Genomic DNA, 23,277 nt, shown 5'->3' with positions numbered 1-23,277 from the left:
AACGACTAAAGAGGAGAAAATTGCAGGGCTACAAGAAAAAGTTGAGAGGTAGTTGAGTTGAATTACTGTTGCAGAGAGCTGGCACAGAAATTATAGGCCAAATAGCATTCTAAGTTGTAACCTATGAACCAATAAGTATTTAACAGTGTTGTGTCATTAGCCTCAGTAGCAGCAGACCGTGGAGGTCCAAAAATAGCCACTTCACTGTTTCATATTTAACCTTGTTTTCAGAGCACATTATTTATTTTTAATTTTCACTTGATGTCTCTTTTCGTTTCACAGTGAGGAATTCTTTTAATTTGAGAGGTCTGAACTGCGTTGCTATTATTAGAAGTGTTCACGCACAAGTGTGAAATGTCAGCTGCGTATTTTGATTGGTTGATATGCCTGAGGCATCGCTTCTGATTCCAGGCTGACTTTGAAATTTTTCAGGCAAATGATTGGAAGCTTGCTTTGGATAAGGTTTAATTGCTCATGCCATTGGTTACTGTTTTTTGATAGGAATTAACGTGCAGAGAGGAATTACTTACTCTACTCCTGTCACTTCTCCCTCTTGTCTGGAAGATACCTGTTCAAGAACAGAAAGCTCCGAAAGGTCTGTCTTACTATTCCTATTTGTTTGAGCATTGTGTCTAGTCATGTTTATGAAATGCCAACAAATACTCGTTGGGAGATACCTTTTTATGATTTGCTTATTCATTTAAAGCATAATAGCTACGTCATATGTAACAGTAAAAACTGGCATGCCTTGGTGGAATTACTCGATTCAGATTTGATGTGACTGGACTGTTATGTACTTAAGGAGCTGCTTTTTGCTATGTAAGTAAGATGAATTTCATATAGATTTTCATCCTTTATTTATGGTAAAAGTTCAGATTTTCTCTTATGTAGTAGATTTGATTTGTTTAGACCTGGATTGTAGGGAGGACTTAGTTTTGTTTTGGATTTACTACTGCAAGAATCCATGGCACTATCAAATGCTTAATTTGCAAGTGTGGTTAGAACAATATTCTACTAAAGAGTGGAAATTGGACCCTACAATCTGAACAAAATTTCTCATTCAAGTCGGAAAGTATGAAATACCTTGTGTCTCAAAAAAAGACAAAAGTTTTGCAACCATTTGAGACCCCAACAACTGAGATTATGATGGAAGCACTTCTAGAGTGCCTCAAGATTGCTAAATAATTTGAAATCTGTTGGATCTGTAACAATGTGACAAACATTACGCTTAATTACAAATTATTGCTCTTTTGCTTGTCGATAAACTACGCAAACTTAGTGATGTTACTAGTGTTAAGCATGCATTCTTGTGCATAAAGTGAGAATATGCCTCAAATGTATGTATTTAATACAACCCTCGCTTAAATAAATTTGTGATAAAAGCTACCAATACTCCATTGGCTTGGTAGTTCAGCTGTAATCCATAATAAATGGACTAGGAGGATACTTGCCATTTATTTTCTATTCACAACGCAATAAATGACCATGAGGCATTTCTTTAGTGTGATAACAAGTTAATAAAACAAAATGCACTCTTTGTTTATGTAACATTATTGCTACATTTAGTAATAATAAATCAAAACTAAAGAAATAATCACAGTTTTTGATGGACATAATTATTTGGGGTGACTTCAGAATTGCGTAGAAATAAAGTTAGGCTGGGACACAATAATAATTAGAAGTAGGAATTGACTTTTTTTAGACAGTAGTTATAAAATGTTGTGTACAATAGTTTGGTTCAATTTCATGTTCTTGAAGGAAAAGGTATTCATCAAATAATCTAATGAAATGGTTGAGTTAACTTCAGATACATAGCTCAAAATCTGAAATGAATGTTCACAGAGTGATTTAAGTGATTTTTATAATTGTACATGATAGATGAAAACTTCAGCTGAAAAATAATTCTTCTGAAGAACGTCACCCATTTAAGTATAATTGTCAACTCTGACTTTTAAAACCCAACTAAAAACCATAAATACATCTAGAAATTGAGCAAGCCTATTGATTTGAGTCTGTCATTAAATTGTTTTATTCTTCTAATCCTTGTATATGTACTTTAAAGAATTGTCAGTTTGCTTGTTTGTTGACTACTGGTAGCAATGCATTCGTGTATTTTTGGTATAGTGAATCCAGGTACCATTTCCCACTTTCTTTTCAGGCTACATTGTCACATACTATAGCATGAGCTACAAATGCATCTCCTGCATTTCTCAGACAACCTGTTTCTACTGTATTCAGGGCCAAGGAGAGAAATCATAGGCCCTGTTGCATCTCCTGTTTTTCAGTCACTCATCACCTCAGCTCTTTGACCTGCTGCCACAATCTTTGGATCATACAGTTGAGAAGATGCCCTTTTCCCATCAAATCTGTACTTCCAAAAATAAACTAGGCCTGTATACCTTGAATTTATGACGTTTCTTCAAGTGCGCGTCCAAATACTACTTAAAGTTTGAGGTTTCCTGCCTCAACTACTCTCTAAGGCTGTACATTTCAGACTCCCACCACTGTCTTGGCAAAAACATATTTTTCCTCAAAAATCCCCTCTGAGCCTCCTACCTTCCACATTAAAATTATGCCTCCTTGTTATTGGCATTATGAATTGAACCCAATTTTTGGCATCACTTTGCATTGCTAACCAGCTGGCCAGCTAACTGAATGAACAGACTCCCAGAAAGTCCTATTTCTTGAATAAAATCATCATAGTCCTATTAGATCATAGGGCTGCCTCCTGATTAGAGAGAGCTGACTGGTAGTTTAATCTGACAGTTACCATTTCTCGGGTGATGGGAGAGGTTGATGGTGAGAGTCCACCATGATAATCTCAGCCAGTACAAGAACTAAACCCACACTTTGGTGTTACTCTGCATTGTAAACCAGCTGTCTAGCTAACTGACCAAAACAACCTAATCATGCATGTACTTTTCCTCTTTAATTATCATCAACAAATTCTCTTTAATTTAAGCTCTTCGTGTTGAATCACAGCCTCCAGTAATTCAAAAGTTTGCATTCATATTCATCCATTACAGATATCACGCTAGAGTGGCTTGATTTATATGACAAGAAGTGAATGTGCTATAAGAGTCCTGTTTTTGGAATAAGTGCATCAAAAAAACTAATTGGACTGAAAACCTATGGAATATAAAGAGATAAACTGGAATTGGGAACATTTTATTTGGAATAATTTACATTTTAGACATCTGTACAAGGTTATTCTCTGATTTGTCACCGTCTGCCTAATCTCGTATTTATGGGAATCAGGTTTGTACTACCAACCTCTTTGCCAACATAGCAGCTAAGAAACATGCTTTTCAAGTTATGAAAGGCACACTATAAAAGCAATATTGCATCTGTTTAAAGCTTTCACAAAACACATAAGGACGATAAAGGTCCAAAAGGTAGTAGTATAAATGCAAGTTCAAATTCTGTTTCCATAATGAGGAACTGAATTGAACAGCAGTACTACTTAGAGTTATTGAGTCATACAGCATGGAAATGGACCCTTTATTTCAACTTGTCCATTCCAACCATGTTTCCCAAACTAAACTAGTCCTGTTTGCTGCGGTTGGTCCATATCCCTCTAAACCTTTGCAAGTTGTGTACCTGTCTTTTAAATATTGTAACTATACCTGCATCTGCCACTTCCTCTGGTAGTACATTCCACATATGAGCCACCCTTTGTGTGAAATCGTTGTCCCTCAGGCCCCTTCCTTTCACGTTTAAAAGTATGCTCGCTAGTTTTGAACTCCCCCACCTAGGGAAATAGATACTTGATCTGTGCCTGTCATGATCTTTTAAACCTCTATAAAGCCACTCTTCAACTTTCTGCACTCCAGTGAAAAAGTCCCAGCCTATCAGCCTCTCCTTATAACTCAAACCCTTCAGTCCTAGGGAATAACTGGGAGACTACACAGGTTCACCAAGCCTCAGGTGAGGGGAGAGCTCGAAGGAGAGCCCATCATAGTAACCTCGGCTCGTACAGGAATTGAGCCCATTCGCTTGAGACCTGGCTTAAAAAGAATGCCTTTCAAGCAGTGAAATTATTTGTGCTCCCTTTCTTTCAATTAGAGCCTTCTATTGTTGACAGGAAGTCATTTTAGCTCACATTCAAGAACTACCATGCTTTTTATATTTTGTTGCATTCTTCTAATGCTGGCTTCTTCATTTGCAATGAGCTTTGGATCCTCTAGTTCTTTAGTTGGCCAGTGCCCGCATGGAGCTGGAGAGTGAAGCCAAAGGTGGACAAATAGCTATGTGCTGTCAGGCTCATACTGAAGGGCAATCAGATCTCGACCTCTGGCACTTTGTCTCAGAGCTGAGTGTGTGTACACCTTACTGATTTGGAGGAGTTAAAGATTGTAGAATAATCCAGCACGGTAGAAGGTCAAATGGCTTGGTTGGCTATGCTGTCTCTTTGAAAGAACTACATTTAGGTCTCACCCTTCCTTACTCTTTCCTGTAACATTTACTCCCATTCAAGTATCTATCTAATTCCCCCTTTCTTATTTCAAAGTTATGGGCTTTCCATCATTACATTTTGCTGTGATGTTCCTTCCCCTTGAGCCTGACTACCACAATAGAAATTCCTAGTGGTCATACCAAAGATTGATGGCTCCACCAGTCCTGTCTTCATGCCCATGAATAGCTTGGTTGACAAGTTGTAGGGTGGTTAGATCCATTACCTGTGCGTTCAACCTCTGCACAGTGTGGAACAAATTATTGTAGGTTGTGCCTGATGGGCCCAAAGATGGAGTTAGGCTGATACCCAGTGCTGAGCTCTTGCTGTTGGACAGCATCTCCAGATGAACTCTGGGGCTTATCAACAGTGCCACTCCCTTGGCATACTGTTATCCCTAATGTAGTTGAGGATCTTGCATAGCTCACTGGCAGAGAGCATGCAATAAAACCACTGGAACAAGTGGCTATTCTGCAACACTCTAAAGACCTCACAGCTAAAAACAAGAGTAAAAATCTGGCAAACTAAATTTAAAAAAAAAACTCTCCAAAAATGCAGAAACTACAAGTTCAGTCCAGATTTCCATCAGCACAAAATTCAGTGATTTAGTACCACCTGCACCTTCTCTGGCTCGAACTGTGTGTTAAACTGACCAGTGGGGAATGGCTGGTTTGTCTGAATGTAATTAAAAAGAATAACAGAAGAATTCCCATTTAAAGAGGCACGAGTTTAAAAACTAAATTATGCAAAGCCGAAGAAGCTTAAAGTTAATAATATTGTTTCTGCTATAATTAGTGCTCTACTTTTTGCGGAGTCCAAAATATTGATTTTGCTAATGTTGATCTTGCTCTGTGCAATCATAACCTTGTATGCCTTGCTCTGTCTAAGCACCCTGTGATCTCTATATTCTTGTTTGCTATGATCTGCCTGAACTGCTCGCAAAACAATGCTTTTCACTGTACTTGGGTATGTGTGACTACAAGAAATCAAATCAAATCAAAATGCCTGAACTGTGCCATTGAACACCTTTTGCCTAATCTTTTGTAATAGGCATTTTAATAAAGGTAACATTACCATGAGAGAGAAAATAAATTGTGCTTAATGAAGTCTGCAAATTTTGAAAAATAAGTTGTTCGATGATAACAAAACAATACATTTTCACTTAATTTTCTGATCTGTTTTAACATGTCATTTAAAAAAAATGCTCCGATATCTCTTTGTTCAGGTCAGTGTTTATAATATTTAGCCTTGGCTTGTGTACCACCTCTGCTTCTGAATCAGAAGATGTTGGCTTCACATCAAACTGTAGAGACCTAACAGCAACATCTTGGCTGAGTACCACTGAGAATTCATTGCCCTTTTGACTGAGTGGGATGTTGTGTGTCATCTTTTGGATAAGCTTTAAACCAAGGTGCAGTATCCTCTCCCAAATGAATACAAGCTATTCATTATCGAAAAAGCAGCAGTGGCTTTCACCCTGATTTTCTGGATAGGTATATTTCTCAACCATCATCACTGTAACAGACTGTGATGCTTATTTTGGTGCATTTTAGGACCTTGCCATGTGCACATTGATTCTGCATTCCCTATTCAAAAGTGATTGAACTTGAAAAGTATTTTGTGACTGTAGAGCACATTTACAGTATTCTGAGGATGAAAAAGCCCTTATGTAATTGAAGATTAGTTCAATGTCCTTTTTTTAGTTTAAATTGAGAATTTTTCTTATTTTGCCTTGTTTTGAACAGGAGGTCTTAATATTCTAGTATTTACTGCTGCTGTTTCTTGCCTCTGATTTTACTTTTTAGTTTAATCATTTGAATTAGCATACTGAATAATAAAAGGAGTGTTTATATTCAAATAATGATTAATTTAAGTCTTAATTAAAGCACAAACATTTGAGAAGATTTTCAGTGAAATGATTTCATTTTTTAAATAGTTATTAAACACAATGTTGGCATTTCCCAATCTAGTACTAGAGTTGTGGTAATGGCAGATAATGGAGCGGTATGCTTCTCCTGTGAAATATGGGAGATCAGGGTGAAATCATATATCCCGGCAACAGTGTCTGCAGGAGTGTGCCCACATTCTGCCAGGCCACATGGGTTGTTTAGAGGCATTTGGACTCATTGAGGAGCATACAGGAGACACCACTTTATCAATAGGAGTTTCAGGGATATGGCCACACCGGAAGGTTCAGCCATACAGATGGCAATGCAAGAGTTCCTTATGGCTATTCCCTCAACAAGTATACAGACTTGGTGGGGAATGTCCTCTCAGGCAAACGCACCAGTAGAAGCCGGATCAGTAGTGCCACAATTGGCTCTGTTGTACAGCAGGGAGGGTCAAAGTGCAGGTGAGCAATAGCGATAGGGAGCTCTGTCTAGTCAGGGAACCTATAGGCTTTTCTCCAGCTGCGAGTGAGACTCCAGAATAGTGTATTGCCTCCCTGGTGTCAGGATCAAGGATGTCTCTGGGGCCAGGATATTCTGAAAGGGAAGGATGAACAACCAGAGGTCTTGGTCCACATTTGTACTAACGAAATCGACAGGAAAAGTGAGGTACTGCAAAGGGAATTTAGGGGAGTTGGGTGGAAATTTGACAAATAAGACCTCTTGGGTTGTGATCTCAGGGTTCTTGTGAGCCTGAAATAGGAAGATAATACATTTGAATGTGTGGCTAAAGAGCTGGTGTAGGATCTCTTCCAGGGCAGGAGGGTCCTGTATAAGAAGGACGGTTGCATCTAAGTGGAGGGGTACCAATATCCTTACAGTGAGGTTTGCTTGTACCATTCTGGAGGATTTAAACTAGTGTGGCAGGGAGGTGGGAACCAGGGCAGTGGCTCAGCATGTAGAATGATTGAGGTAGTTTGGTAGTGTAAAAAGAAGAACAGGCAGGAATAAAAACAGAAGTTGCTGGAAAAGCTCAGCATCTGTGAAGAAAAAAAAAATCAGTTAATGTTTCAGGTTCAGTGCCCTGACAGTTGGCCAGGTTAATAAACACTGCTGAACTGGAGGTCTGAAGTGTCTTTATTTTAATGCAAGGTGTATAACAGTTAAGGCAGATGAGCTTGGAGCCTGAATTAGTACATCAACCAGTGTTGTAGCCATTGTAGAAACCTGGCTAATAGAAAGGCAGCGCTGACAGCTTAGTGTTGCAAGTTTTAGATGTTTCAGACGTGATAGGGATGTAAAACGGGTGGGTGGGGTTACATTCATGATTAAGGAGAATGTTACAACTGCAAAGAGGCAGTTGTGCCATAGGGGTCCCAGCAGCCACTTGGACATGAGATATATCAGTAGATTGTGGCAAGATGTAAAACCAGCAGGGTTGTCGTATTGGATAATTTTCTGGAACTTCCTAGTGCCAGGGGCATGGATGGGACAGAATTTGAGCATCCAGGAGGATTTCTGAAACAATATGTATATGGTCTAACTAGGAAAGGGGTCACAACAGATCTGCTGAGCTTTTCCAGTAACTTTGTTTTTGTTCCTGATTTACAACATTCACAGTTCTTTTGGCTGTTATTTAGGAAAGGGCCCATAGTTGTATTAGGGAATGTGCCCTGACAGATGGTCAAAGTTTCAGTGGGGGATCATATGCCTCTGCAAGAACACTTCCAATTCCAGTATATAAACTTTGAAGTGAAATTTTAAAATTCATTGTGTATATTTCTCCTTGAAAACAAACCCAACTATTCCAAACACTCTTCCTTTGCTGAAATTATATTACTTTGCATTTTAACTTTTCAGCTATTTGTAAATGATTTTCACAGCAATCTGTTAAGATTTCAGATGTGTTGGTGACTGACCAGAGTGTTAAATGAGCTCATCAGTTAATTGGTATGTCAGCACGTATGTGTAAAACCCTGAGTCACTGTTTTCACGTTACAGTTTGGGTTTTTTCCCTGGTGAGAAAAACCTGACCTAATGTTCAAATTATATTCATAAACATAAAAGAGAATGAAGTGTATATGCCGGAAATAATACTTCTGAACATCCACCTCTTGCAGTGTTGTATTGTATACATAAAATACTAACCTTAATTTGCGCTGTATTAAATTCAATCAATTCACACTAAAATCTGATACGTAGGAATTATACAGGGAGATGAAATTGAGGCTGAGGTTACCCATGATCTTATTGAATGACACGTTTGAAAGGACAATAGCTTATTTTTCCTCATATTTCTTTTACCTTTTAGCTGTGGTGTAGAATTCTTATTTTCAGGTGTTTTTATTATCCAAATATGGTAAGATTTGGTGGTTGTACGAAAGTCACTGCACCTGTTGCTCCCCATGATCGAGATTATTTCTCTTCCTTCACCACCTTAAACGTTTTGTCTTTTTAAGGTAAACCATCTGCTGATGAGCTTGACCAAAATTGCAGCTGCTCAGAACTTGTGATTTTTGCATCAAATGCCAGTATTTGTGTCATGACCTGCAATAAAGACCTTGAAGTCAAGCTCTTTATGGCAAGTCTTCTACTTTGTTTTCATTGTAGCATCCCTTTTTAAAAAAACTTAGCTAGTAAAATTGTAGTTTTAGTTTATGTCCGTGTTACTTGAAATTTCTGCTCTAAGACTGTTAGGGTAGAATACTTCCTCATGATGTTGACAGCCTTTTTGACTGTATTTTGAAATTCCATGGTGAGGACCTAATTTTCACATTACTAGAATTTTACCACCAACTTCTGCAAAAGCAAACAGGGCTCGGAAGTAAAAGCTTAAGAAAATTAACCTCTGCTTGTATGATCTCCCACAAGAGGATTGATAATACTGACAGCCTTCAGTTTGTTTTTTGGGTTAAGTAGATCTATCATTTATTTAGAGGAACACATGTTACTATTTCTTGACCTGAAAATAGCAGCTCCCCTAGAGTACAATTCTTTGACAGCAAGACTAATTGTTGTTCAGAATTCCTATGACAGCATTTTTCTGTAATATTCTATCCATTCGCTTCCACCAAAGGTGTCTTAACATAAATTGCTGAAGATCACTTCATGGTCCTGAAGATGTAAAATTATACCTTGGGCATGCAAACTAAGTGTTAATTTCGATTTATGATTGGCCTTCAATTTTCTTGTACTGATCAGATTAGCCTCCTGCACCGTCTCAGACAAGGCTCCCACTTGCTCCAGAAATGTGTAATAATATCTGATGAAAATATGTAAAATCATTAACATTTTAAAATTTCCATGTGATCACAACTGTGCAGTTTATACAGGCTCATATGCATAATGTGGGAATTTCAAAAGTTGGGGTTGAATTAGAATGGAACAACTGAGCAAGTTCCGGAGGGAAGATTTTAAAAGGTAAATGGATTCTGGTTGATTTGATTGATTTTTAGGTGGAGTGGATGAGCTAGAATCAAAGGCCAACATGAGCCACCTTGTGCAATATCTTCTTAATTAGACCACTCACCATTCAGTAATATTCAGTGTCTGAGTGCTCACATTCTCTTACTTGATTTGATTCAGAAAATATGGAACTCTTGCTAAAATATTGAAATCAGATTTACTGTAAAAATAGGTTGTTCTTACTAATTGCTAGAATAGTAATTATAGGATTTTAAGTATGAATGTAATCTTTCTTAGTATAGAACACAGTGTCGCTTAAATGTGTTGGTTATTCGATGAAGCATCCTAAGGATGATTCCAAATGCAGCCTTCATTCTTGAGGTTATTTGCAATGCTTGTTCAGTGGTGATGCTAAATTACTTCATGTGAATGTTAAACTTGTGGTTTAAATCTAGAGTCAATGAGCATATGGGCATTGAGATGGTTTTGTACTAATTTTTTTTAGTCAAGTAAACCTGATGTTGCAACATTTTGCACAATAGCTTTTCATGATGTTTTTCTGTTTTTTTTAAAGATTACCACATCTCTGCACTAGAACATCTATCGTTTACCAAAGAGACCAAGTATTCTGCAACCAGATCTCAGGAAAAAGTAACTCACATCCCAGACAAAAGCTCAGTTTTATATGCTCAGGTATCATCGCAATGCAAAACTAGCAACTGGAAGACCAGACAACAACATAGAAACACTCACCGCTATTCCTTGAGGGAGGCCAGGAAAACGGCGCTCTCCACATCTGATTCTGAAACCAGTTCAGATGACAAGAGTTCATTCATGATCAGACAAAGGCAACAGCAGACTTTGCAGCCTTTTGTAACATGTCAGCCAAGAGAGGACTGTAGTGTTCCTAAGGACAGTTTTCTTCCGTCTTTAAAAGTTGGAGAAGTTGCTCAGCATAACATAAGTTTAGAATGTACTGCTGCTGCACGGCAAGAAGTAGATATGGAGTCTGCTGTATTGAATATTTCAGAAAATACTCCATTTGATCTCTGTCATGTTTTGTTGTCTCTATTAGAAAAAGTTTGCAAATTTGACATGGCCTTAAATCACAATCCAACGTTAACTGTGAATGTTGTTCCCACATTGACAGAATTTTTGGCAGGGTTTGGAAACTGCTGCAATGGTAATGCATCAAATGCTGAGGAAGTTGCTGCAGGATGGACCCCAGAGCCTGCAGCCCTGGTACAAAGGATGCTTTTACGAACTGTGTTACATCTTTTATCTGTTGACATAATTTGCAGAGGAAAAATGCCAGATACACTAAGGAAAAATATTGCAGACTTGTTGAGGGTCACATTGAAGATCAAGAACTACATTGATAACTGTACAGATTCCTTTGTCCCACGACTGACAACTTTCCAGGAGTTCAGCGAAGATTTTTCTTTCTCAGCATCTTGTCACAAAATACTGCTGGTACCAGAGTTACTTGAAGTGGTTTTGCAAATCTTAATTTGTACTCTACAAGCAGCATCCTCCAATCCCCCCTCCTTCAGTCAGGCAATGGACCTTGTTCACGAGTTCACACAGCATCATGGCTTTGAGTTGTTTGAAGGAATAGTGCTTCAGATGGAAAGATTGGTTGCAAAAGATGAGCCAAGGTCTACTGAGGCAGCAGAGCATATCAAGTCCTTAATCAGTAGTGTCATGAAAATAATTAGGATTATCAAAAAAGTAAAATCAGAACAACTCCATCAGTCTGTTTGTACACGCAAGCGGCACAGGCGCTGTGAGTATTCTCACTTCATGCATCATCATAGAAATCTGTCTGGCCTCCCAGTTGCAGCACTCAGAAATCAGCTGTCCAAAAATCCCTTTGAGATGACACTAGATGGTGAAGTTTACTATCCTGATCGCTGTTGCTGCATTGCAGTGTATGCCTACCAATGTCTGCACTTGCTTCAGGAAGTTTGCTTAAGTAGCACTTGTGTACAGATTTTATCAGGCATACATGCTGTAGGAATTTGTTGTTGTATGGATCCAAGGTCTATCATTGGCCCCATGATTCATGCCATAAAACTGCAAACTTTAAAGAACTCTCAGCAGCACATCTTGAGTATTCTGAGTAAATTTATCCTTGAACAGCTTGGGGGTGAGGAGGTTTCAGTGAAAACAAAACAAGTGAATTGTAACATTTGCTCTGTTGATAGTAGCCAGATACCTGATATTGCAGAAATTCTACATGGAGGTCTTATAAACATGAGTTCCTCATCCAGTCATGTCAACCCCAGTTACAAAACAGATGGTATTCTGCCAAGTGGAGGATCCAGGGAAATGTGGATGTGGGAGGCTTTGAAAGCATACCAAGATCTTCTCTTCCTTGATGATGCACAGCTGAGTTTGCAAGTTGCTAGCCACATATGCCATCTCATACAAAAAGGCAATGCTGTCATTAAATGGCAGCTTTACACTCATATCTTTAATACCGTGCTTCAAAGAGGAGTGGAGCTATCTCATCATACACAGCAACTAGGAGTGGTGACAGCGTGTACTGAAGTACACAGCTATCACAACAGATGTTTGTCTCGTGATGTTCTTCAGCTTCACCTGCACACGTTGCCTTCACTCTTTAAGTCAAGGTGAGCAAGGCATTATATCTTGTTTACATGATTCCAAAACACACAATGTAGAGTTTCATTTCAGTAAGTAATTAGATATTGTGAAAATGAAAGGAGTAATGCAGTTGTGAAGAAAGGTCAATGGGCTCGAAATGTTAACTGTTTTCTCAGATATGCTGCCAGACCTGTTGAGTTTCTCCAAATGCTACCAAGGATTTAGTTCACTGCTTGATTGCAAGTTCACATATGCATTTTGAGGCCTTTTGTTCACCTCATTTTGTCTGACTTTCTTGATTGCTATATTCTATTTGCCTGTGCAGTTCTTTCTAATAAGTTGTGATGCACTGTGAGGCATTTCAAGGCTTTCAACATATTTATCCACAGTATGAAACATTTTTTATTGCCCTAATGTTTTAAATTTGATATACATTTATTTACCCAATGCCATTCTGGGAGTTATAACAGCTAGACTTCAGTCTTTATAGGTCCGGCATTTTTTTGATGTAACAGTATGAAACACTGAACCTGATTGCAATAAGTTATTGATATTAATTATAATATGATAACTTGTATCTAAATGCTAGGCATTGAAGGGAGAGGCAGTGTTTGTGTTGGATGCATGTAAGTCTTTGAGTCAGTTTTATCTACAATAGTTTAAAACTATTGTGTAAAGAGATTGTAAATGCTGGAAATTTGAATTAGTTCGAAAATTGTGACAGGTGAGTGAATGTTTGGAAAAGGAAAAATGTGGGTACCATTTCAAGGTTAGAGTGCATCTTAGAGTTTTACCATAACTTGGGTATATAACGTTATTAATTTTGCGAAGTCTCTATTGCTCTTTGACCTCAGGACAGTTGAATTAGTGAAAGCGCACGTGAGGTGTACCTTATGCTTTCTATGATTATATATCCTGTATTTGGAAAGTCACAATTTTATCTCTTTAATTCAGATGCAGCCACCAATGAAACATGCGACTCAGGTGATGTGTAGAGATCAAATTCAGTGGTTTTGGCTATTCCTGGAAACGAATTACTTTGGGGCAGATTTTTTTTTTAACTGATAGAAAGGAGAAGTTCTGATCAGGTCTCCCTCAGATATGTTCTGAATGTAAAAGTCCAGACAGCTACTGTCCAAGGGAAAATACATACAGTCAGTATGATAGAATGCTGGGTGGGTTGGATGCCTGATTGGTTAGTAGGTAGGGTGCTAGATAAGTAGAATGGCAAATGGGGGGTGCCAGCTGGGGTAGACATAGGGTATCAATAACATAGGGATGCAGCTGGGGGTGCGGGTTGGTGCCAGGGTGCAATGTGGCAAAGGATCATGTAGGGGGGGAGAGGGGGGGGGAAGAGGAGAAGAGGACTGGAGAAATTGGGTTGTGGGCTGTGAGGTTCGGATTGGACCTGTGACTGTGGCCTTATTTGGGATGTGGGGTTAAGTGGTCAGGTTAGATCAGTAGAGGCAGGAAGAGTGAATGGGCTTCTGGGGTCTGTGAGTGAGATACCCGTGGAGCCTGCTGAATAGTTACTCAGGCATCTGATAATGTATTCAATAGTGACTGTTTTACTTAATTTCATCTGTAGTCTCCAAATATCTTTTAAATAGGAACTTCTGTAGACTCCTAGGTGTGGTGTAGTTGCCTAGAAAATTCAATTTCAAATGCAGTTCCTTTGGAATGTGCTATGATGGGAATTATGCAGGGTCCCCATTTACAATTTCTGTACACAAAAACAACTATTTCCTGTCATGGATAATGGGAACTGCAGTTGCTGGAGAATCCAAGATAACAAAAGTGTAAAGCTGGATGAATACAGCAGGCCAAGCAGCATCTCAGGAGCACAATAGCTGACGCTTTGGGCCTAGACCCTTCTTCAGCGAAGGAGATGAGGAGAGGGTTCTGAAATAAATAGGGAGGGGGGGGGGGGGAGGGGAGAGGCGGACCGAAGATGGATAGAGGAGAAAAGTGGAGAGGAGAGTACAGGCGGGGAGGGGATAGGTCAGTCCGGGGAGGACGGACAGGTCAAGGAGGCGGGATGCGGTTAGTAGGTGGGAAATGGAGGTGCAGCTTGAGGTTGGGGGTGGGGGGGGGCGCGATAGGTGAGAGGAAGAACAGGCTAGGGAGGCAGGGACGAGCTGGCCTGGTTTTGGGATGCAGCGGGGGGAGTGAACGTGCTGGGCTGGTTTTGGGATGCATTGGGAGAAGGGGAGATTTTGAAGCTTGTGAAGTCCACATTGATACCATTGGGCTACAGGGTTCCCAAGTAGAATGAGTTGCTGTTCCTGCAACCTTTGGGTGGCATCATTGTGGCACTGCAGGAGGCCCATGATGGACATGTCATCTGAGGAATGGGAGGGGGAGTTAAAATGTTTTGCAACTGGGAGGTGCAGTTGTTTATTGCAAACTGAGCAGAGGTGTTCTGCAAAGCGGTCCCCAAGCCTCCACTTGGTACAGGAAGCCACACCGGGTACAGTGAATACAGTATACCACATTGGCGGATGTGCAGGTGAACCTCTGCTTAATATGGAAAGTCATCTTGGGGCTTGGGATGGGGGTGAGGGAGAGGTGTGGGGGCAAGTGTAGCACTTGCTGCGGTTGCAGGGGAAAGTGCTGGGTGTGGTGGGGTTGGAGGGGAGTGTGGAGCAGACAAGGGAGCCACGGAGAGAGTGGTGTCTCCAGAAGGCAGACAAGGTTGGGGATGGAAAATGTCTTGGGTGGTGGGGTTGGATTGTAGATGGTGGAAGTGTCGGAGGATGATGCGTTGTATCCGGAGGTTGCTGGGATGGTATGTGAGGACGAGGGGGATTCTCTTTTGCCGGTTTTTGTGGGGCGGGGTGTGAGGGATGTGTTGCAGGAAATGTGGGAGACATGGTTAAGGGCATTCTCAACCACTGCTGGCGGGCAGTTGCGGTCCTTGATGAACGTGGGCATCTAGGATGTGCAGGAGTGGAATGCCTCATCCTGGGAGCAGATGCGGCAGAGGCGAAGGAATTGGGAATAGGGGATGGAATTTTTGCAGGAGGGTGGGTGGGCGGGCGGAGTTGTATTCTACAGTAGTTGTGGGAGTCAGTGGGCTTGAAATGGACATCAGCTTCTAGCTGCTTACTCCCCCTCCCATTCCTTAGATGACATGTCCATCATGGGCCTCCTGCAGTGCCACAATGATGCCACCCAAAGGTTGCAGGAACAGCAACTCATATTCCGCTTGGGAACCCTGCGGCCCAATAGTATCAATGTGGACTTCACAAGCTTCAAAATCTCCCCTTCCCCCACTACATCCCAAAACCAGTCCGCTCCCCCCACTGCATCCCAAAACCAGCCCAGCTCATCCCTTCCTCCCTAACCTATTCCTCCTCTCACCTATCCCCTCCTCCCACCTCAAGCCGCATCTCCATGTCCCACCTACTAACCTCATCCTGCCTCCTTGACCTGTCCGTCCTCCCCGGACTGACCTATCCCCTCCCCACCTATGCTCTCCTCTCCACCTATCTTCTCCTCTCTCTATCCTCGGTCCACCTCCCCCCCTCTCCCTATTTATTTCAGAACCCTCTCCCCATCCCCCTCTCTGATGAAGGGTCTAGGCCCGAAACGTCAGCTTTTGTGCTCCTGAGATGCTGCTTGGCCTGCTGTGTTCATCCAGCTTCACAATTTGTTATCTTATTTCCTAATGAGCCTATACAGAGATGTTATTACACATACCTGGAACAGATAGGACTTGAACCTGGGCCTCAGTGGAGGATATTACTACTGTACCACAAGCCCTCTACACTTGCAGACTGACTGTCTGACCAGCAGAAAATCTTCCCCTTTGTTGGGACATCTCAATCCATACAAAGAAGAGCAGTGTTTTTTTTTGGAGACCGAAACCTGAGATGATCACTGTAATCAAATTAAACTTCATTTGTCTACAAAGATACCATGTTGAAGTGACAGCACAAATCAAAAAGCCAAACAAATTGTATTTTGTCCGAACCTCCCCCTGCTTGATAAACTATAGGCTGCTATTTCTCTTTTCTGGAGGTGTGGACCTGCGTTATTTTCCAGCACTTTGTTCTTAAATGTAATGTGACATATGGAATTATTTTTCTTTTGGAATAGCTTATTTTGTATAAAGAAAATATGTGCTTGTTTTCCACAGGGTAGTCAGAGGCCTCTTTTTGAGCTGCAATGGATTAAATCAGATGACCGAGCTAATTTATCTAGACTCTGTTAGATCGTATGCACTGAAGGTTTTTGAAACCTTAATTCTGTGCCTTGGGGACCAACAGCTAGATGTAGGAATACAAGGTGAAGAAACTAATGCAGAAGCCTCTGCTTTGGATCCCTGTGATAGTCCACGTAACCAATGTGCTGCACTGCATAGAAGTGAGATGCCGCAAAGTTTAAGTAAATTTTATGCTGTGCTCAAAGAATCATACCCCAAGAAGAAGAAAGATAAAATCATCGACAGCAACTTAAATGTAATAAACTTGTTTCTTTGTGTTGCGTTCCTGTGTATTAGTCAAGAGCCTGCATCTGATCATGAGTCTGCCAATGATTCTGAAGATACCTCAGGCTACGATAGCACAGCCAGTGAGCCTCTGGACAACAAGCTTCCTCATTTGTCACCCGATTGTGTTGTTTTGCCTTCAAAAGAGCAGATCAGGCAAGCAGCGGATGTGTGGTCTGTGTGTCGTTGTATCTACGTGAAAAGTATAGTATTCCAGAAACAGTTCCATAAACTTGGTGGTTTGGGGATCTGTCGTAGACTAATGACAATGATCATTCAACAAATCTCTAGCCCAAGGAAAGACACCCTTAAAGCAAATCAAGTTAATATGATTACTCAGGGTGAAAATCAAAAGGAATTAGAAATTGGTTCACATTCACCATCAAGTCTGGTGGCCAAAAAAGAATTGACAGATATCAGCGGTTGTGAGAAGTCTGCTAAACCAGAGTCTGAACTTGTTCAAAAAACAACAGCATTTGGAGACCAATTTGATGAATGGAGTTTTGCTGTTGGAGATTATAAGACACCAAAAGATCAGAATGTTCCTGTTCCACAACAAAGTACAACAGAGGAGGAATGGGAACTCCATAGTATTAGGCTTCTGGAAGCTTTATTAACCATCTGTCTACACAGTTCTGGAAAAACTGACTTCGACTCTGCTCCACAGGTATGTTTGGTAATGATAATGTTTCTTGTGTTAAGTTGTCAACATGTAATCCATTGACTATGGGTCATTGGACTCACTGTTAACTCTGTTTTCTCTCCATACGTGCTGTTAGACATGCTGAGCCTCTCCAGCAACTTCTGTTTTTGTATCTAATTCAGTGAAGTGGGACTTGTGTCCATAATCCCAATGTCCCAGGAATTGAAAATTGACCATCAAGTATTGTGGCTGTAATAACTCAGGAAGCCTGACTGGAAAAGAATATTATTTATTGTTGAGCACCAAAATGACTTGTGGCTAATGTAAGATAGTACCAGCTCAGCACAAAATTCTGCAGACTTATCCCTGTTTCTGCTTCGTTTTATCAAATAAAACAACACTTCTGGATATTTAGCTGTCAGCCGCCACTGGTAAAACACCTCTGGCGCCAATTGGATATTTACATGTGAAGCCCATTGCAGGCAATGCAAACCATCTGAGCCCACTTTATAAAGAAAATTACACACAAGCAAATTCCCTGAATAGAATACATATGACAGTTTTAAAACAACCAACTCGGAGATGCTATTACACACCTTTTGCAGCAGGTTGGACTTGAACCTGGACCTTCTAGGCTTAGGGGTAGAGACACTGCCATTCTATCACAAGAGCTATTGCACACGTTACATGTACCTATCCTGAAGAAATTCTCCAGTAGACCTTTTCAGAGATATTATGATGCATCTCTGGAGCAGGTGGCACTTGAACCTAGGCCTCCTGGCTCAGAGGTGGAGACACTACCACTGCATCAGATAAGTCCTAACTCTGCATCTGCTATTAGATTTTTTTTCCCCAATAAGCCTGTTCAGACATGCTGTTACACCCCTCTGGAGCAGGTGAGACTTGAATCCAGGCTTACTGGTTCGGAGGTAGTGACACTGCCACTGCTACAAGAAATCTTTGGGTCAGCTTTATTTTTATATTTTCCTAATTAACCTGTTCAAACACATTATTGTACAACTATGGATTAGAGTTGGTCTCCTGGCTGAGAGGTTGGCACACTATCATTGCACCATAAGAACCTCATGGGTCTGCTTTACTTTTGTTTTTTTTTGTTTTTTCTGTTTTTATTTACATATTTGAATCAACTGGTTCAAATATGTTATTACACATGTCTGGAGTAGGTGGGACTGGAGCCTTGGCCTCCACAACCTAGAAGTATGGACACTGTCACTGTGCCGCAAAAGCCCTACCCAAGGTCTCCTTTTTTTAATCAGCCTTTTCAGAGATGTTATGATCACCTCCTGGACTAGGTGGGACTTGAGTGCAGGCTTACCGGCTCAGAGATAAGGACACTGTCGCTGCATCATAAGACCTTAATTAGAACGGCTTTTTTCAAAATCAACCTGTTTAGAATTGTTATGACATACCTCCAGAGTAGATGGGACTTGAGCCTAGGCTTTTTGGCTCAGAGGTGGGGACACTACCACCATGCCACAAGATGTAGTCTTTAACCAGAAGAGTGATTTGTTGACAGTTCATACATGTTTACTTGTGAGTAGAATTTACTTATTTGGAGTCGGTATTTTCTGATTTATCTTTCTCAGAGACATTATTAAAGACATCTGGAGTAGGTGGAACTTGAACCTAGGTCTCTGACTTGGTAGGAACACGATCACTGCACTGCAAGACCCTTAATGGGTCTGCGTTTTTTAAACATCCATAAATGTTATCACACACGACTGAGTGTTTTCTTCCACCACCAAATCACTGTCATTTTGTTTTGTTTTTTAACTGTTAACCATTACCAGTAATCACCTATGCAGCCAATTAGTTTACATGTGAAGGCAATTATAGGCAATGTGAATGGGTGGCGGTTTTTTCTGCTTTTTAAAAAAATCAGCCAGTTCAGACATGTTACGACATAAGGGTAGGTGAGACTTGAATGCAAGCTTCCTGGCTCAGAGATAGGGAGTGCTTTTTTTCTGTTACGTCGAAGTGTGATCAACACATAACTGACTTTCCCACCACCAAATCACTGACTTTTTTTAAAAACTGAAAGAACTGCAGATGCTGTAAATCAGGAACAAAAACAAAGTTGCTGGAAAAGCTCAGCAGGTCTGGCAGCATATGTGAAGGAAAAAAACAGTTAACGTTTCGGGTCCAGTGACAACCCCCCAGCCCCCCCAACCTTCAGAATTCTGAAGATGGGTCACTGAACCTGAAACATTAACTCTTGTTTTTTCCTTCTCAGATGCTGCCACACACTCTCTTTGTTGTTAATTATTAACCTCCACCAGTAATCACCCCATGCAGCCAGTGAGAGGTTTACATAAAAATCCCATTATAGTCAATGTGAACCATCAAAGAGATTGAGGTCAGTCTGCTTTGTTGTTTTTAACACATTTTCTAATCAACCTGCTCATTACACACCTCAGCAGCAGATGGAGCTTGAACCCAGGCCTCGTGGACCGGAGGCAGGGAGACTAACACAGCACCATAAAAGCCCAAGTGGATGTGCATTTTTAAAAAAATATAATTTCCAATCAACCTGTTGAGACATGTCATAGCACATATCTAAAGCAGGTGGAACTTGAACTCAGGCCTTCTGGTTCAGAGGGAGGGACATTACTTCTGCACCACAAGAGTGCTGAGTCTGCCTTTTATTCGTATTCACAAATGTTATATGCACAAGTGAACAGCTTTTCCCTGCACCAACTCACTCTCTGATTTTTAAAAAATTTTTTATCTATTAAACACTACCCATAGCAGCCATTTAGATATCTACATGCAAAACCCATTACGGACAATGCAAACTATTAAAGTGAAGGGGGTAGGGAAAGAACTAAATCAAAATGGAATTGGAGCAGGAAGTAAAACGCTGTATCCCCCGCAGTGCCCACTTCTTTCTAAAGGCACAGAGCATTAATGGACACCACAGGGAGATTAATTGTTGATTTTCCATTGGCTTCTAAGAAGTTATCCACAGTGGCCAAAACAATTAGTCAGAAATCAGTAGTGATGAAAAGTTCATTTGTGTTTTAATGCAACTGCTAGGTAAGGCTTCCAAGAATTACAGCAATAGTTTGTGTGGATGTGTGTTTAATGTTAAATGATTGAGATTCTTTTGAAGAGTTTTAACGCAAAATTGGTCAGTGAATCACATAAAGCAATAGTAGTTAAGGTGACTAAAGTTTTGGTTTGAGAGATTAATTTTAAGAAGCATCTTAGAAGTTTAAGGAGGGAATTTCAGAACTTTGTTAACAGTATTTGTGAAATTTAAATTTTGATTCTTAAATCCCAGAACCTTTCTGTGGATGAAATATTGACTGACATGCGAGACCGACTTGTTCATTCTGGTATTGTTGATTCTGATCTGGCCAAGCCTCTCTTCGATTCCTTACAAAGTGTATCCTTAGGAGGAACTTCTGTTGATGGCTGTCCAACTGAACAAGAGAGAAAAAAGGTGCTGCTTTAAGTAACTGTTGTGTTAAGTATTTGCCACTAATTTGCTTTTTTGCAGTTAATAACATTTCTGTTTTTTATGCACACTTAGTGTTGTCTTAATACTGTTCCACCTTAAAAATCTCCACAATATTAAAATATATATGTTCATGATCTAATTTTAAGTTGAGGTTCTTGTTTCCTCTTTCAGCAAGAGATGTGCCAGACGGGCAACCTTGTCTGAGGTCCCCAACTGCTACAAAAAGTCATATTATTGGAGGTGTTGCAGAGCTTCCTGTATTGATTTCCTAACTTATATTTACTTGTCTCCCAAATCTATTTGTGAAACATTTTCCTATCTGTTAATTTGACTCCCCCACCTCTCAAGTTTTCATTTAATGAAATAAGTATTAAAAATGGTGGATTTAGGAACAACAAAAACATTGTGTTGCAAAAATAAAACACTGGATGCTGGAAGTCTAAAATAAAGTACAGAAACTGCTAGAAGCAGGGCTGGAAGAATCTATGGAGAGTTAAAATGTTTAGGCCAGGACCCCTTCAGAATTTGAAGAAGATGGAAATGTGAGACCTTGTGCAAGTAAGAAGGACATGATAGCAATCTGGGAGGGAAGAATAAAAGAATCAGTCTGTAACAGAATAGAGGCAAGCAAAAATGATTTCATGGTACAGCAAATAAAGTAGGTTGTCATGGCCAGTTAAGCATTTGGTTTCCGTCTTTAAGTTTTCTTGATAAGGTGGAAGTAATCTTGGGTCTTGACCCCTTGATGTTATACAGGTTACCACATTATACAGGCATCCACATTACAGTTAGGAAAGGGTTCCAGGATCTTCATTCAGTGATTGCAAGCCATTAACATTTTGTGACCACACTGCACCTCAGCAGGTGAATGTCAATCTGAGTGATATTGCAAGATTGGAAGTCCAAAAAGCCATCACAAGTCTGAAAGGTGTCTGAAAGAACCTGGGGTCAATATGATGCCAGTAGAGTATTTGAAATATGTCAAGAACATTGTATAGGTTCTTTCACACAGTTAATGCAACAGGATCTGCACTGCCGAGGATGTTTTGTATGACTATGCACTAGGAGTAATTATACTAAGTGACTACACCAACTGGAGGGAAATAAGTGTTGGTGACTAGGACAACTTTCAGCACAGTACTTCTCTACAGAGATTTAAAGTAGATTTGAAGAACAGTGAAGTTTCTGTGATAGCAAATCATGATATGGAGCAGGTGATTAAACTCAGGAAATCATGAAGCAGAGCATCAGAAGCCACTTGTTACCATAATTGATTTCCAGAAGGCTTTTGACACATCTATTGACGGTCATGCTGGTACATCATCAGATGGTATGGTATTTTGGATCAGTGTATTAACATACTCAAGGTATTATATCATCTCTTTAGCTGCTGTCCAGGACAGGCAAGGTCAAATCGGACAATTTCAGCATCATCATCACAGAAATATGACAGGCCTACATATTCTCCCCATTCCTTCTCAGTTATTGATTTCATTGTGAAGAAGATGATGGTGGGTGCAGACTTTGGCATCTAGAGGCAAGTCTACTTTTGACCAAGTATTTAGAGATGACATGACCTTGCTGAAGAGTGCACACTCCAAGATATGATCATGAGTCTTGAAATTAGTGAGGCTGAGGTTGGTCTGTGCATCCAGCTGTAAAAAGATCAAAGCAATAACAATTGGATGGTAACGCAGCATTCCCCCATCATTGTCGAGCAGCGAGCATCAACATGATCATTTCTGGTGCCTAGGAAACAACTTCTCCAGAGATATTGATGTCCAGATAGGAATCGGCAAAGCAGAATCAGTACTCTAGCAACTCCAAATGGTACAGGTATTCAATACCACCAACATCACCATGAAGTTGCAATTCTATGTCTGTTGTAGTACCAATCGCACACTGTCACTGAGGCGTGGAAGTCAGCATCAGAATGTCAGAGTTGGATGTCTTCGGCCAGTAAGTGTTCTAGTTGCCTACAAGACACTGACGGAGAAACTCTCCTCCTCCTCCTCCCTCCTCCTCCCTCCTCCTCCTCCTCCACAAACACACACACTGCACACACACCCCACACACCCCCACAAATATATTATATATACCCACACAACCCCCCCCCCCCCACACACACCCACCCCCCCCACACACACCCACCCCCCACACACACCCACCCCCCCCCACACATATATATCCACACACCCCACACACACACATTTATACCCACATACACCCCCACACACACACACACACACCCCCCACACACACCCATATATCCACACACCCCCCACACACCCCCCACACACC

General features: G+C 40.6%; 1 protein-coding gene across 2 annotated transcripts in view; it reads left to right on the top strand.

Moving 5' to 3' along the window:
- Window positions 1-23,277, top strand: part of lyst (lysosomal trafficking regulator) — a 298,945-nt gene that overhangs the window by 106,486 nt on the left and 169,182 nt on the right. For both annotated transcript variants that reach the window (XM_059645552.1, XM_048530826.2), the window contains exons 4-7: window positions 502-595; window positions 10,322-12,383; window positions 16,499-17,516; window positions 20,797-20,958. In XM_059645552.1, coding sequence (XP_059501535.1) covers window positions 502-595; window positions 10,322-12,383; window positions 16,499-17,516; window positions 20,797-20,958 — 3,336 coding nt within the window. The remainder of the gene's footprint in view (window positions 1-501; window positions 596-10,321; window positions 12,384-16,498; window positions 17,517-20,796; window positions 20,959-23,277) is intronic.

The sequence above is a fragment of the Stegostoma tigrinum genome, chromosome 4 (assembly GCF_030684315.1).
Source record: "Stegostoma tigrinum isolate sSteTig4 chromosome 4, sSteTig4.hap1, whole genome shotgun sequence".
NCBI classification, from domain to species: domain Eukaryota; kingdom Metazoa; phylum Chordata; class Chondrichthyes; order Orectolobiformes; family Stegostomatidae; genus Stegostoma; species Stegostoma tigrinum.
This window is presented reverse-complemented; position numbering and strand designations above follow the sequence as displayed.